Source organism: Salvelinus alpinus, chromosome 30, assembly GCF_045679555.1.
Source record: "Salvelinus alpinus chromosome 30, SLU_Salpinus.1, whole genome shotgun sequence".
NCBI classification, from domain to species: Eukaryota; Metazoa; Chordata; class Actinopteri; order Salmoniformes; family Salmonidae; genus Salvelinus; species Salvelinus alpinus.
In genome coordinates, this window is record NC_092115.1 from 37,121,059 (window position 1) to 37,134,357 (window position 13,299).

General features: G+C 45.2%; 1 protein-coding gene across 1 annotated transcript; it reads right to left on the minus strand.

Moving 5' to 3' along the window:
- Positions 1-131: 131 nt before the first annotated feature.
- Positions 132-12,564, minus strand: LOC139560253 (tripartite motif-containing protein 16-like). The gene is made up of 8 exons (XM_071376867.1): positions 12,499-12,564; positions 10,822-11,364; positions 10,647-10,742; positions 10,267-10,500; positions 8,022-8,044; positions 7,752-7,897; positions 7,368-7,639; positions 132-1,121 (listed from the first exon to the last, which is right to left on the minus strand). Exons 2-8 carry the CDS (start codon positions 11,317-11,319, stop codon positions 852-854), a joined length of 1,539 nt encoding a protein of 512 aa, XP_071232968.1. The 5' UTR covers positions 11,320-11,364; positions 12,499-12,564; the 3' UTR covers positions 132-851.
- Positions 12,565-13,299: the final 735 nt, after the last annotated feature.

Genomic DNA, 13,299 nt, shown 5'->3' on the forward strand with positions numbered 1-13,299 from the left:
TCTCTCTCTCTCTCTCTCTCTCTCTCTCTCTCTCTCTCTCTCTCTCTCTCTCACACACACATTCTTTAATTCTCTGTCACTCACCCACCTACTCATTTTCTCTCTAACAATGAAAAGTGACAGTGAAAGTATTGCATCTGAGATGTTTTAATGTTGAAGGTAATTTTGTGACATTGTTTAGTCTGACACGAACTATGACATTGATTTAAAGCATATGAATCTGCCTTGAGCATCTTCAAGCGAATCCCTTTCAATATAATGGCCTACATAATTTCACTTTTGTGAAGATTCTAATGTCTGATGATTTTGTTATCTATACTACAATATGGTTCAGTCCACACACCTTCCATCTCTTTTTTCTCAACATTATTTGGGTTATTTAGCTTGGTACATGAGTGCCCCATAGAACCCATTTTATTATATGCATAAAAAATAGTCTAAACACACTCAGAAAAGGAAAAGGGACCCCATAGCTATGTTGCATCACAAGAATCTAGAACTATCCACTGAATGTTACATGTTCTTTAGAATATTGTCCTGTAGATTGGATGTATTTGATTAAAACTCTCCCTTGGGTCCAAGTTGCTTGGGTCTTTCAAATTCCCCCAAACCGTGACAAAAGTAGGACATACACGTCCATTCCTTACTGATTCAAAGTCATAGTTCATAGTACTTTGAGTCCTGAGCTCTGTAAGAATGTAGTCTTACCATTCGTCATGCTCACACAAGCTCTATTGTTCATCGTCCAATCCCTCATGAGGTCCTGGGAGATGTTCCAGAAGGAAACCTCCCACAAAGTCTCTATCCTTGAGCTCCCACCCCATTCTAATTCTCTGGTTCCTGATGATCTCTCAAACCCTCACTATGGAGATTCTGCTATGGAGCTCAGCTTTGTAGAGGCCAAAGCCCAGGCACACGGGCTGGCTGAAGGAGGTGGTGAAGTTGTGCAGGTAGGTCAGGGTGTTGGATGGCCCCACCTCGGAGAAGGTGATGGTGCCTGCGCCATAGTCCAGGGCCACGCCAACACGGTTGCCCGACATTCGACTGGAGATGGGTGTCTTCCTGTGGTTGTGCCAGGCGGCCAGCTTTCTATCATGCTGCTGTGTCAAGCTCCAAGACATCTGCAAGTCAAAACATCATCCATTATCTAGCAGTCAATATAGAAAACCAACCATTTCATTTTTTATCACCATTTGTTTCTCGTGATAAAAGTTACATTCAAAGAGACCAATTAAAGAAAATAACAATGTTTCTATCCACAGTTTTTATGCGACTAAAGAAATGGCATAGCCAGAAATTCGTTGGTGGGTGGGCCTGCAGAAATGTGGGTGAATTTTCTTTGCCATGGGGCAAGGAGAAAAATGTCCAGTTTTATAGCTAATCATGCTATTCCACACATTTTGCCATGGGGTAGAGAGAAAAGATAGATTTTTTTTAACGCTAATTAAAACTAAAATATGGGTAAAATGACTGTGATGAAGGCACTGGATTATGAGCTGTGTTGTTTACTAAATTAACAAATGAAATAGGCAATTGCATGGTGCATATAGCCATAGAAGCACAGTGACATATGCCTCAATGCAGTCATATTCCTGACCTATTGGGTGGTGTGGCTTTCAGTTAGATATTTTTGGCAACCCATCCCGTGAGAGTGAATGTCATTCCAGGTCATCTTTTCTGTTATATTTCATCAAATCTGGCTAACCCAGTGCACTGCTTGCTATGATTTCTATCTGACGGTGTTTAGGTAAACGACAAATAATGTCCCGTTTGGAACACAAGTAAAAGAGCAGATTTTGCTCAATCTGATTGGGTGGGCCTGGCTCCCCAGGGGGTGCCTACGCCCCTGGAGTAAAGTCATATCATATAAAAAATATATATATATACACCACCGTTCAAGAGTTTGGGGTCACTTAGAAATGTCCTTGTTTTTGAAAGAAAAAGCTAATTTTTTGTCCATTCAAATAACATCAAATTGATCAGAAATACAGTGTAGACATTGTTAATGTTGTAAATGACTATTGTAGCTGGAAACGGCAGATTTTTTTATGGAATATCTACATAGGCGTACAGAGGCCCATTATTATCAGCAATCATCACTCCTGTTTTCCAATGGCACGTTGTGTTAGCTAATCCAAGTTTATCATTTTGAAAGGCTAATTGATCATTAGAAAACCCTTTTGCAATTATGTTAGCACAGATGAAAACTGTTGTGCTGATTTAAGATGCAATACATCTGGCTGCCTTTAGACTAGTTGAGTATCTGGAGCATCAGCATTTGTGGGTTTGATTACAGGCTCAAAATGGCCAGAAACAAAGGACTTTCTTCTGAAATTCGTCAGTCTAATCTTGTTCTGAGAAATGAAGGCTATTCCATGCGAGAAATTGGCAAGAAACTGAAGATCTCGTACAACGCTGTGTACTACTCCTTTCACAGAACAGCGCATACTGGCTCTAACCAAAATAGAAAGAGGAGTGGGAGGCCCCGGTGCACAACTGAGCAAGAGGACAAGTACATTTGAGTGTCTAGTTTGAGAAACAGACGCCTCACAAGTCCTCAACTGGCAGCTTCATTAAATAGTACCCGCAAAACACCAGTCTCAATGTCAACAGTGAAGAGGCGACTCCAGGATGCTGGCCTTCTAGGCAGAGTTCCTCTGTCCAGCCTCAACGTCAACAGTGAAGAGGCGACTCCAGGATGCTGGCCTTCTAGGCAGAGTTCCTCTGTCAGTGTCTGTGTTCTTTTGCCCATCTTAATATTTTATTTTTATTGGCCAGTCTGAGATATGGCTTTTTCTTTGCAACTCTGCCTAAAAGGCCAGCATCCCGGAGTCGCCTCTTCACTGTTGACGTTGAGACTGGTGTTTTGTGAGTACTATTTAATGAAGCATCAATTTCAAGCATCAATAAAAATATATAAAAAATATATATTTATTTTATTTCACCTTTATTTAACCAGGTAAGCTAGTTGAGAACAAGTTCTCATTTACAACTGCGACCTGGCCAAGATAAAGCAAAGGTTTCAAGTTTCATGCTGGCTAGCCTTGGGTGTTACCCTGGAAGAAGTTACAGGAGAGACAGGTGTCAAGCCATGGAAATGTGATAAGCATGATGAGTTTGCCATTTGTGAAGAGAATAAAAACAGTTATTCTATCAAGACACGAGGAACGTGCATGACAAGGACACCTGATTGGTCGGGCTAAGTAGGAATTATCATTTGAAATTGTGAGAAAAAATCTCCAACTACGTGCAATAAGAAAATTATGATTTAATATAGCTTTTATGTGATCCCTTTTAGTCTGAATAATATTGTAAGGCAAAATGTAGTGGTTTGATCAACATTGCGATGTTGACGCATGGATCATTTTCATTATAGCATTAATTATTCAAATTGACACAAACATGAAATGATGTCTGATAGTCAATTTGTTGAAAGTAATGAGCATTACAAACCAGAAACAGAGATAAGAGAAGACAGTTATTGTGCATTTCTCACCAGCTGTTACTTCTGTCCCAAGGCTGTGTTACTCCAGCCCCACCGGCAGGTACAAAAGTAACGTTGACGCAGTTCTGTTCTCGGTCTATTTCATTTAAACTCTTTTACCATAGAAATAAAATTACAGCTGCTAATGGTAGAGGACATGTATAAATTGTTTGTTGTAAAATATGGTCTCTCTAGCTCTAGCTCATCCCGGGTTCTCCCCTAACCATCATATGGAAGTAAACATAGAGTCACACTATGATATGGTGGTGGTCCTCCCACTATGACTCGGGAAACCATGCAGTTTATTAGGCTACACGTTAAATACATTATGATGAACTTCACAGGGTGGTGAAAGTGCACGGGGATGAGCTTGATGCTCCTTTCCAATAAATATTGAGGGTCTTATTCTGGCAACATGATGATCGATACTTGACTGCCAAAAAATATTCTCACTCTTATCCATAATAATCTCATCATGTAAACTAGCCTATCCGCACACCACTGCAAGCATTTTTTTATTTTTTATTTATTTAACTAGGCAAGTCAGTTAAGAACAAATTCTTATTTTCCAATGACGGCCTACACTGGCCAAACCCGGACGATGCTGGGCCAATTGTGCGCCGCCCTATGGGACTCCCAATCACGGCCGGTTGTGATGCAGCCTGGATTCGAACCAGGGTGTCTGTAGTGACGCCTCTAGCACTGAGATGCAGTGCCTTGGGCCACTCGGGAGCCGACGTAGCAGAGTAGGCACATTTAAAGCAACAGTTTTTGTGACAAGTTTAAAATACGATTGATTTAAGACTTTTATTCTGCGTAAAAGTACATTTTCTGTGCACTAACATCATCACGCACTGATTTTTATCCCCAACAAGTCTGTTTGGTGGAAACACACCACTGGTGGGAGAATGCATATTTTATTTATGCATATTTTTTTATATTTGTTATAACGACACATAACGAGACCCAGATGCAGACACAGTAGGCCGGATGGCCGTCGATGGACGGGGAGGACGAACATCTGGGCCGAGGGTATGTTGACCTCTTCTTCTTGCTCTGGGAAGAGCGGGGCCTGATATCCCAAAGGGCGAAAGCCCAGTGGCCGAGCAGAGAAGAGTGTTCCGGGCATACTCCACCCATAAAAGTTGCCGCCTCCAGGTGGTGGGGTTGGTTGAGACGAGGCACCTAAGCGCAGTCTCCAGGTCTTGATTGGCATGATCCGACTGGCCGTTTGACTGGGGATGAAACCCGCAGGACAGGCTGGCCGACAACCCAATCAGGGTGCAGAACGCCTTCCAGAATCGGGACGAGAATTGAGGATCACTATCAGAGACAATGTCAACAGGGAGTCCATGGATTTGGAAGACGTGCTGCACCATGAGCCTTCTCCTTGGCTGGAGGTAACTTAGGGAGAGGGATGAAATTGGCGGCTTTAGAGAACCTATCCATTACTGTCAGGATAGTGATGTTGCCATCAGACGGAGGAAGCCCAGTGACAAAATCCAAGGATATATGGGACCAGGGACGATGAGGAACAGGGAGTGGCTGAAGGAGGCCAGCCGGAGCTTCCCACGGAGTCTTATTCTGAGCACACACCGTGCATGCGGCGACGAAGGCTGAGGCGTCAGGAACCATAGTGGGCCACCAGAAGTGTTGTCGGATGAAGGCCAGGGTTCGATGGGAGCCGGGATGGCAGGTGGGCTTGGAGGAATGAGCCCATTCCAGGACCTGAGCTTGGGCCGAATCAGGGACAAACATTTGGTAAGCCGGGCCAGGGAGAGGAGTGGTTAAGGGTAACGATTCTTCACCTTGATGTCATTGAGGCCCCGGTAGTCGATACATGGACACAGGGTCTTGTCCTTTTTTTCCACAAAGAAGAACCATGCGCCAGCAGGGGAGGCAGAAGGACGAATGCTCCCAGCAGCCAGAGAGTCCTCAATGTACTCCTCCATGGCCTTGTTCTCATTGCCAGACAGGGAATATAGCCGCCCACGAGGCGGTGTTGTGCCCGGGAGGAGATCAGTAGCGCAATTGTAGGGACAATGCAGAGGGAGGGAGGTGGCGCGAGTCTTGCTGAACACCTCCAGGAGGTCCTGGTATTCCGCAGGAACAGCTGAGAAATCTGAGGCTTTACCAGAGCCTGCAGAAGGTCGTCCCGGGGTAGGATGCGCCTCCTTCAGGCAATGTGTGGCAGAACGGGCTCCAACCCAGGATAGAACTAGTGGTCCAGTCAATAACGGGGTTGTGCCTCTGGAGCCATGAAAATCCCGAAACAACAGGAACATTGGGGGATTCAATGAGAAGAAGTTGTATGGACTCACTGTGATTGCCCGACACACGCAGGTTAATGGGCACTGTACTATGAGTGACCCTGCCTATGGTGTTTCCGTCCAGTGCTCTGGCGTCCATGGGAACGGCGAGGGGTTGTGTGGAGATACCCAGCTCCGATACCAGAGTAGTGTTCATAAAACTCTCATCAGCTCCAGAGTCAATGAGCACCCGGAGAGATTTAGACCAGTCACCCCACAGCAGGATAACACAGAAGAGAGTACGAGTAATGTGATAGAAAACTCCCAGTATGGCCCACCATGGTACTCTTACCTAGCTGATGAGTCTGGTCTTTTACTGGTACTGTAATGCCCTGTAGCACCACAATACAGGCAACTGTTGGAGTTAAGCATCTGTAGTCAGTTCTGAGGCGACAATCTAGATCTGCCCAGTTGCGTAAGCACTGTAGAAAACGAGTCGCTCATTCTCGATGATCCCGACGGGACTCGGTTGACTTCAGATCCTCTCGAAAATGCAGGAGTCGTGGACTCCCGGGGTTCTTCGGGGGCGAGCAGGCAGCCGTGGACGAACGAGTGGGGCTGAAAACAGACCTCTCCCTCCTGCGCTCTCATAGTCCATCATCCTTATTGTTAAGGCTATGAGGGAATCGAGGTCCAGAAGTAACTCCCGAGCTGCGAGGTCGTCTTTAATGTCCTTGGATAGTCCATGGAGAAAGGTATCAAACAGAGACTCCGGTTTGCAGGCACTCTCGGCGGCTAACGTGTGAGAGACTACTGCGCAGCCTGCCACACTACAGGGTTCTTGACGTAATCTGGGTTCTCGGGAAGGCGGGGTAGGCTGTACAAAATCATCACTGGCAGGGGAATTACTGAGCGTCCGGGAGGTCTCCATTGTGGCATGCTGCCTGATAGATGGTCCATGGAATTGCTCTAGTAACATTTTGAAACTCTGGTTATGGAGTCCCGACAGCGTATGGAGACCTTCCATAAGGCTCTGAAGTAGCTCCTCATGTTTTTCAATGGTGCCTCCCTGCAGGGAGACAGCGTTACAGAGCCGGTCCGAGTCTGCTGGGTCAGTCATGGCCAGTTCGTACTATAACGACACAGGGCGAGACCCAGATGCAGACACAGGAGGCAGATGGTTCGAGTCTCTGATATTTATTCAAATACAAGGGGCAGGCAATAGGCAGGTCGAGGACAGGCAGGCTGAATGGTCAGGCAGGCGGGCTCAGTGTCAGAGCAGGTAGAACAGGTCGGAACCGGGAGGGCTAGAAAACAGAGACTAGGAAAACAAGACCAACTGGCAACAGACAAACAGAGAACACAGGTATAAATACACTGGGGATTATGGGGAAGATGAGCGACACCTGGAGGGGGGTTGAGACAAGCACAAAGACAAGTGAAACAGATCAGGATGTGACAATTTCAATGAAAATCGGTCGCCAATTGGATGGAAAGCTAGCTATTGATCAACTTCCAGATCAGTTTACAGAGATGACAACTAACATGTCCTGTCAGTCTTATTACCACAGTTCTTGCTAATATTAAAGACCACATGAAGAAGAACAAGGGGAAGAAGAGTGATGACAATGTACCTTGTTAATTCCAAAGGCATTGCCCACCTTCCCCTTCCGCCCGATGCTCCGGTAGGACACCGCAATGTCCCAGAAGCCTTCTGCCTCCAGCTCCCAGTAATGGGTTCCAGAGGAGAATGTCTGGACGGTCAGGACTTGAGCCCAGTGATCGAAGCGGTCGGGGTGAGTGGCACATGGAAGGCGGTGTTTGACCCGCATGGCTGACCGCAGGCCATCAGAAATGCTCAGGAGAGGATGTGCGGAGTTAGTGTCCAGAGTCAACGGACTTGTCGCTATAGAAATAGAGAGAGACAGAAAGCACAGAGAGAAAGTAAATATGAATGAATAAACCTGAATTCATCCCATCTCAGATATAAGGGTTGAAGGTTCAGCCTGTGCACTCACAGAGCTCTCTCTTGAGTACGGTGAGACAGTGCAGCGTCTCGGTGATGAACTGTCTGTGCTTGCTCTCAATGTCCTCCACAATGTACTTCCTGTCCAGGTTGACAGGGTCAGGGGTGAACAGGGGGCAGTTCAGTTCCACAAGCAGCCTGTTATAGAGCACAGCAGGTAGCAGGTTAGACACAAATCATGTTATACTCAAACATATGCACATACACAAGCACGCACAGACACAAACAATATCATACTAATGAATACCTATTCCTTATTTACCTTGAGTCATCAGAATGAAATGCCTGTGGACAGAACAAAGAAAATGAGCCAAGGACTGTTATAAGACTGTAATAATAATTATACAGTGCATTCGGAAAGTATTCAGACCCCTTGACTTTTTCCACATTTTGTTACGTTTCAGCCTTATTTAAAATTGATTAAAAAAAATATATATATTCTATAGACAATACCTCATAATGACAAAGCAAAAACAGGTTGTTAGAGATTTTTGCCAATTTGTAAAAAAGAAAAAACAGAAATACCTTATTTGCATAAGTATTCAGACCCTTTGCTATGAGACTTGAAATTGAGCTCAAGTTCACCCTGTTTCCATTGATCATCCTTGAGATGTTTACAACTTGATTGGAGTCCATCTGTGGTCAATTCAATTGATTGGACATGATTTGGAAAGGCAAACATCTGTCCATATAAGGTCCCATAGTTGACAGTGCATGTCAGAGGAAAAACCAAGCCATGAGGTCGAAGGAATTGTCCGAAGAGCTCCGAGAAAGGATTGTGTCGAGGCACAGATCTGGGGAAGGGTACCAAAACATTACTGCAGCATTGAAGGTCCCCAAGAACACAGTGGCCTCCATCATTCTTAAATGGAAGAAGTTTGGAACCACCAAGACTCTTCCTAGAGCTGGTCACCCGGCCAAGAACCCGATGGTCACGATGGTTCCTCTCTGGAGATTGGAGAACCTTCCAGAAGGACAACCATCTCTGCAGCACTCCACCAATCAGGCCTTATGGTAGTGGCCAGATGGAAGCCACTCCTCAGTAAAAGGCTCATGACAGCCCGCTTGGAGTTTGCCAAAAGGCAACGAAAGACTCTCAGACCATGAGAAACAAGATACTCTGGTCTGATGAAACCAAGATTGACCTCTTTGGACTGAATACCAAGAGTCACGTCAGGAGGAAACCTGGCACCATCCCTACGGTGAAGCATGGTGGTGGCAGCATCATGCTGCGGGGATGTTTTTCAGCAGCAGGTACTGGGAGACTAGTCAGGATCGAGGGAAATATGACTGGAGAAAAGTACAGAGAGGCCCTTGATGAAAACCTGCTCCAGAGCACTCAGGACTTTCGACTGGGGTGAAGGTTTACCTTCCAACAGGACAACGACCCTAAGCACACAGCCAAGACAACGCAGGAGTGGCTTTGGGACAAGTCTCAGAATGTCCTTGAGTGGCCCAGCCAGAGCACGGACTTGAACCTGATCGAACATCTCTGGAGAGACCCGATAGCTGTGCATCGACGTTCCCAATCCAACCTGACAGAGCTTGAGAGGATCTGTAGAGAAGAATGGGAGATACTCCCCAAATACTGTTGTGCCAAACTTGTAGCGTCATACCCAAGAATACTCAAGGCTGTAATCACTGCCAAAAGTGATTACAGTCTGAATACGGTCTGAATACTTATGTAACTGTTATATTTCCATTGATTTCTTTTTATACATTTGCTAAAAATTAAAAAAATACTGTTTTTGCTTTGTCATTATGGGTATTGTGTGTAGATTGACAATTTAATCAATTTTAGAATCAGACAAAATGTGGAAAAGGTCAAGGGGTCTGAATACTTTCCGACGCACTGTAATTCACCATTATACATGGTTATAAGACAATAATACAAAACTGTTAATAAAGTTATTCAAATGTACTATCTTTAAAAAAGAGACATTCATTGACGGCTAATCAATAAAAGCAGAAAGCCTTCAATGCCATAGTACAAATCCTGCATGAATGGCGCTGTGAATCACCCCCAGATGGACAGGGAGGTAAACAGATTAGTTGAAATCCTCTGTTATGCAGTGTACAACATATGCTGTCTTGTAAATAAATAGGTTGTTTAAACATTGCAGTACAGTACAGAAGTGAATGTTCAGATTCAGAATGATTACCAGAATAGTGACCTATGCCATCAAATGATTTGAGAGGATGGCTTTGATCAATTTGGTTTGTTTGAGGATACTCAAATGTTGTGTCTAACTGCCTGAAATGGTTACTGTGAAGTTGGATATGTATTGATTTATTGCAATACTGAGGTCCTAACTCTTGCGTGGTCACTAATGACACAATGGCACTTGTCCCAAAAGTAGGCTGTAAACTCCACTACCCTGGCGGAATATCCAACCTGTTTGCTCTTTCTTCCATGGTATCCAAATCATCCCCAGATTCCAATTGTCTTCTTCAAACCCTCTCCTCTCTCTAGTCATCTTGGTACCCGGTAATAATAAACATCTCACCCAGATGAGCAGGAAGGGGTCTGTCTCCTCCAGCAAGGATGCCAGGTAGTGGTGAATGTCCTGGGTCTTACTCAGGTCCACCCTCACCCTGCTGCAGTCGTTCTGCAGGCGCTCCATGACCTTCTGCCTCTCCCTCAAGGTGCTCTCCCTCAGGACCAGCACTAGCCTCTCCACCTGCAGCTGCAGGTCTACACCCATACGTTCCACCTGGGAGTCATTTGCCACAGACATGTCCTGCAGGGGGACAACAACCATCACTATGGATTTTTAAGGTCATAACAGGACTCAGCTTTCAGGCAGAATAGAAGCTTGGATAGATTAATATAAGCATGAACAGGAAATTGATGGACCGCTATAAGCATGTGTGTGTGGTTACTCACTGTTATAGTGAGGTCAGTGTTCTGGTGCTCTTGGAGGATCCGTTCACCTTCATTCAGCTTTTCATCTGCTTTCTGGAGAAGGCTCTTGAGGATGACCTGTGGAAACACACAGATTTAGAACTGTTATAGCCACACTATAACACCAGTTGTAGGGAACTACAGGTTGTTTACTGACCTTGAGGTCCTCCTCCACCTTCCTCAGTCCTTTAATGCGGTGCTGTGCATGGCCACCTTCCAATAGGCACTCTGAACACACGTACACCTGCTCGTCTGCACAGTAGTAGAGGAATATCTCCTTGTGGGCGGGACACCTGCGGTGAGTCAGATCTCCCAGGGGTTCCACCAGCAGGTGTGTCTTGAAGGCGGGCCGCTCCAGGTGGGGCTGCAGGTGCTCTGCACACAGAGACACCTCACAGCGCAGGCAGGTCTTCACCGCCACGGTGGTCCCCGCCTGGTCCTTTTCCCCCACAGGTGGGCAGCAGTCACATGCCACCACCCCTTGTTCCTCCTGGCATTGTGCGCAGGTGAAGCGACCCCTGACCCCAGCCTTCCTGTGCCCCCAGGTGTCCCGTACGCAGGCCGGGCAGAAGCTGTGGCCACACAGCAGGGACTGGGCCTGGCTGAAGACGTCGCGGCACAACGAACAGGTCAACTCTTCCTCCAGGGACGCCATGGCAACCGATTTTGTCACCAGGGAACACAAAAAGGGAAAAGGCACCTTTGCACAATTGTTTTGGGAAATAATGTCAAAATCATTGTCAATTTGTCCAAATAATGAGCAGTTGAAATCATCTTTAATTCCCAGTCTTAATGCCCAATGTCTTATTTTCTAGCCACTTCATGACCGCTATAAGCTGAGTCCTGGGGTCAGGTTTACAGTACAGTGGTCACGGAGTTAGTGACAGTGTTGGGGAAGCTACTCTGAAGATATAGTTTACCAAGCATCCAATTACTTCAAACTGGAAGAAGTTAAGCTACACTAAATCTACCCTTTATAGAAAAATATAGTTTACTTCACGAAAGTTAACTTTGAAAAAGTAGTTCACTCCATCCAAACTACTTCGTTAAAAATCTGAAATGTCATAGACGACAAATTGCAAGAACATATTACCTTGGGGTCATATTTTAACACAATGTGTAATTATTGCCTAGTTAACCATATTTTATTTTTGCCAACATAGCGTGTAGTTCCAGCAGCTAGATACATCACTAGATGGCAAAAGAAAGTAATTAACTAATGAAAACACTCCCTAAATCTGAATTTAGTTCAACTACCACCAAGCTACTGCAAAAGGTAGTCAAATTAGTAGTTGACCTACATGTAGTTCACTACTCCCCAACACTGGTTAGTGACACTGTTTACTCATAGTTCACGCCAAAGTCACTTATGTAAAAACTAGGAATAAGGTTTTAGGAACAGGGCTAGGTCAGTCCACTTCACCGGCGCCAACTCCTCTATTTATCTTCCTACTTATCAACCATTAAGCCTGTTTACAAGGTTTTCGGCCATTGTCCAATATTATTAGAACACCTCAAGGTCTTCCCATTGTCCTAAGTGTCAGACATGACTACTTCTTCTCTAGTTAACTGGTATAATCTGCATCACTGCGTTTATTCTCATGCTACGGAGGAGTTGCAACACTGCTTGACCTGATCTTTGTACCTATAGCGCATCCCAAACCCTGCCTGTTGCTATGGCGGGATCAAGACATCATCCTCCCTTTCCACCTGCCTGTCTACATGTGCTCTTCCTATCTTGTTTACAACTGTCCTATACACATTCTGATATGTCTTTCTTGTGTGTTTTTTCAGATTGTTCAAAGGTCCACAATATAGTATAGATTCCCCTTACCTGATTGTGTCCCAGGTCTGTCACAGTGTGGCCATCGTTGGGTGTAGTGCTGTCAGTGTGTGTAGAAACCGGCTAATCCCATAAAAATGTCTGCTTTAAGCAGAGGGACTGACCTCTCATAGGACATAGTCACATGACCTACTCAGAGAGCGAGGGTGCATCTCAAGACTCTAAGGAGGATTCCTCTCCTTATCTCCTTTCCTTCACCTGCACTGCTATGAAGGAAGTGTAGGAGTGAAAGCAACTCTCCAGTCGGCAACTACCATATTACCTATCTTGGGTTTTCGGATGAGAGCTGAAACACACACACTCAGAGAGAGACAGAGAGAGAGCGAAAGATTGCATTCTACAACCACCTAAAAGCAATTCCCAAACCTTCCATGACAAAGCCATCACCTACAGAGAAATAAACCCGGAGAAGAGCCCCCTAAGCAAGCGGGTTCACGAACAGAGCCCCAGGACAGCAACACAATTAGACCCAACCAAATCATGAGAAAAAAAAGAGAATTACTTGACACATTGGAAAGAATTTACCAAAAAACTTAGCATACTAGAATACTATTTGGCCCTAAACAGAGAGTACACAGTGGCAGAATACCTGACCACTGTGACTGACCCAAAATTAAGGAAATCTTTGACTATGTACAGACTCAGTGAGCATAGCCTTGCTATTGAGAAAGGCTGCCGACAGCAGACGTGGCTCTCAAGAGAAGACAGGCTATGTGCACACTGCCCACAAAATGAGGTGGAAACTGATCTGCACTTCCTAACCTCCTGCCAAGTGTATAACCATATTAGAGA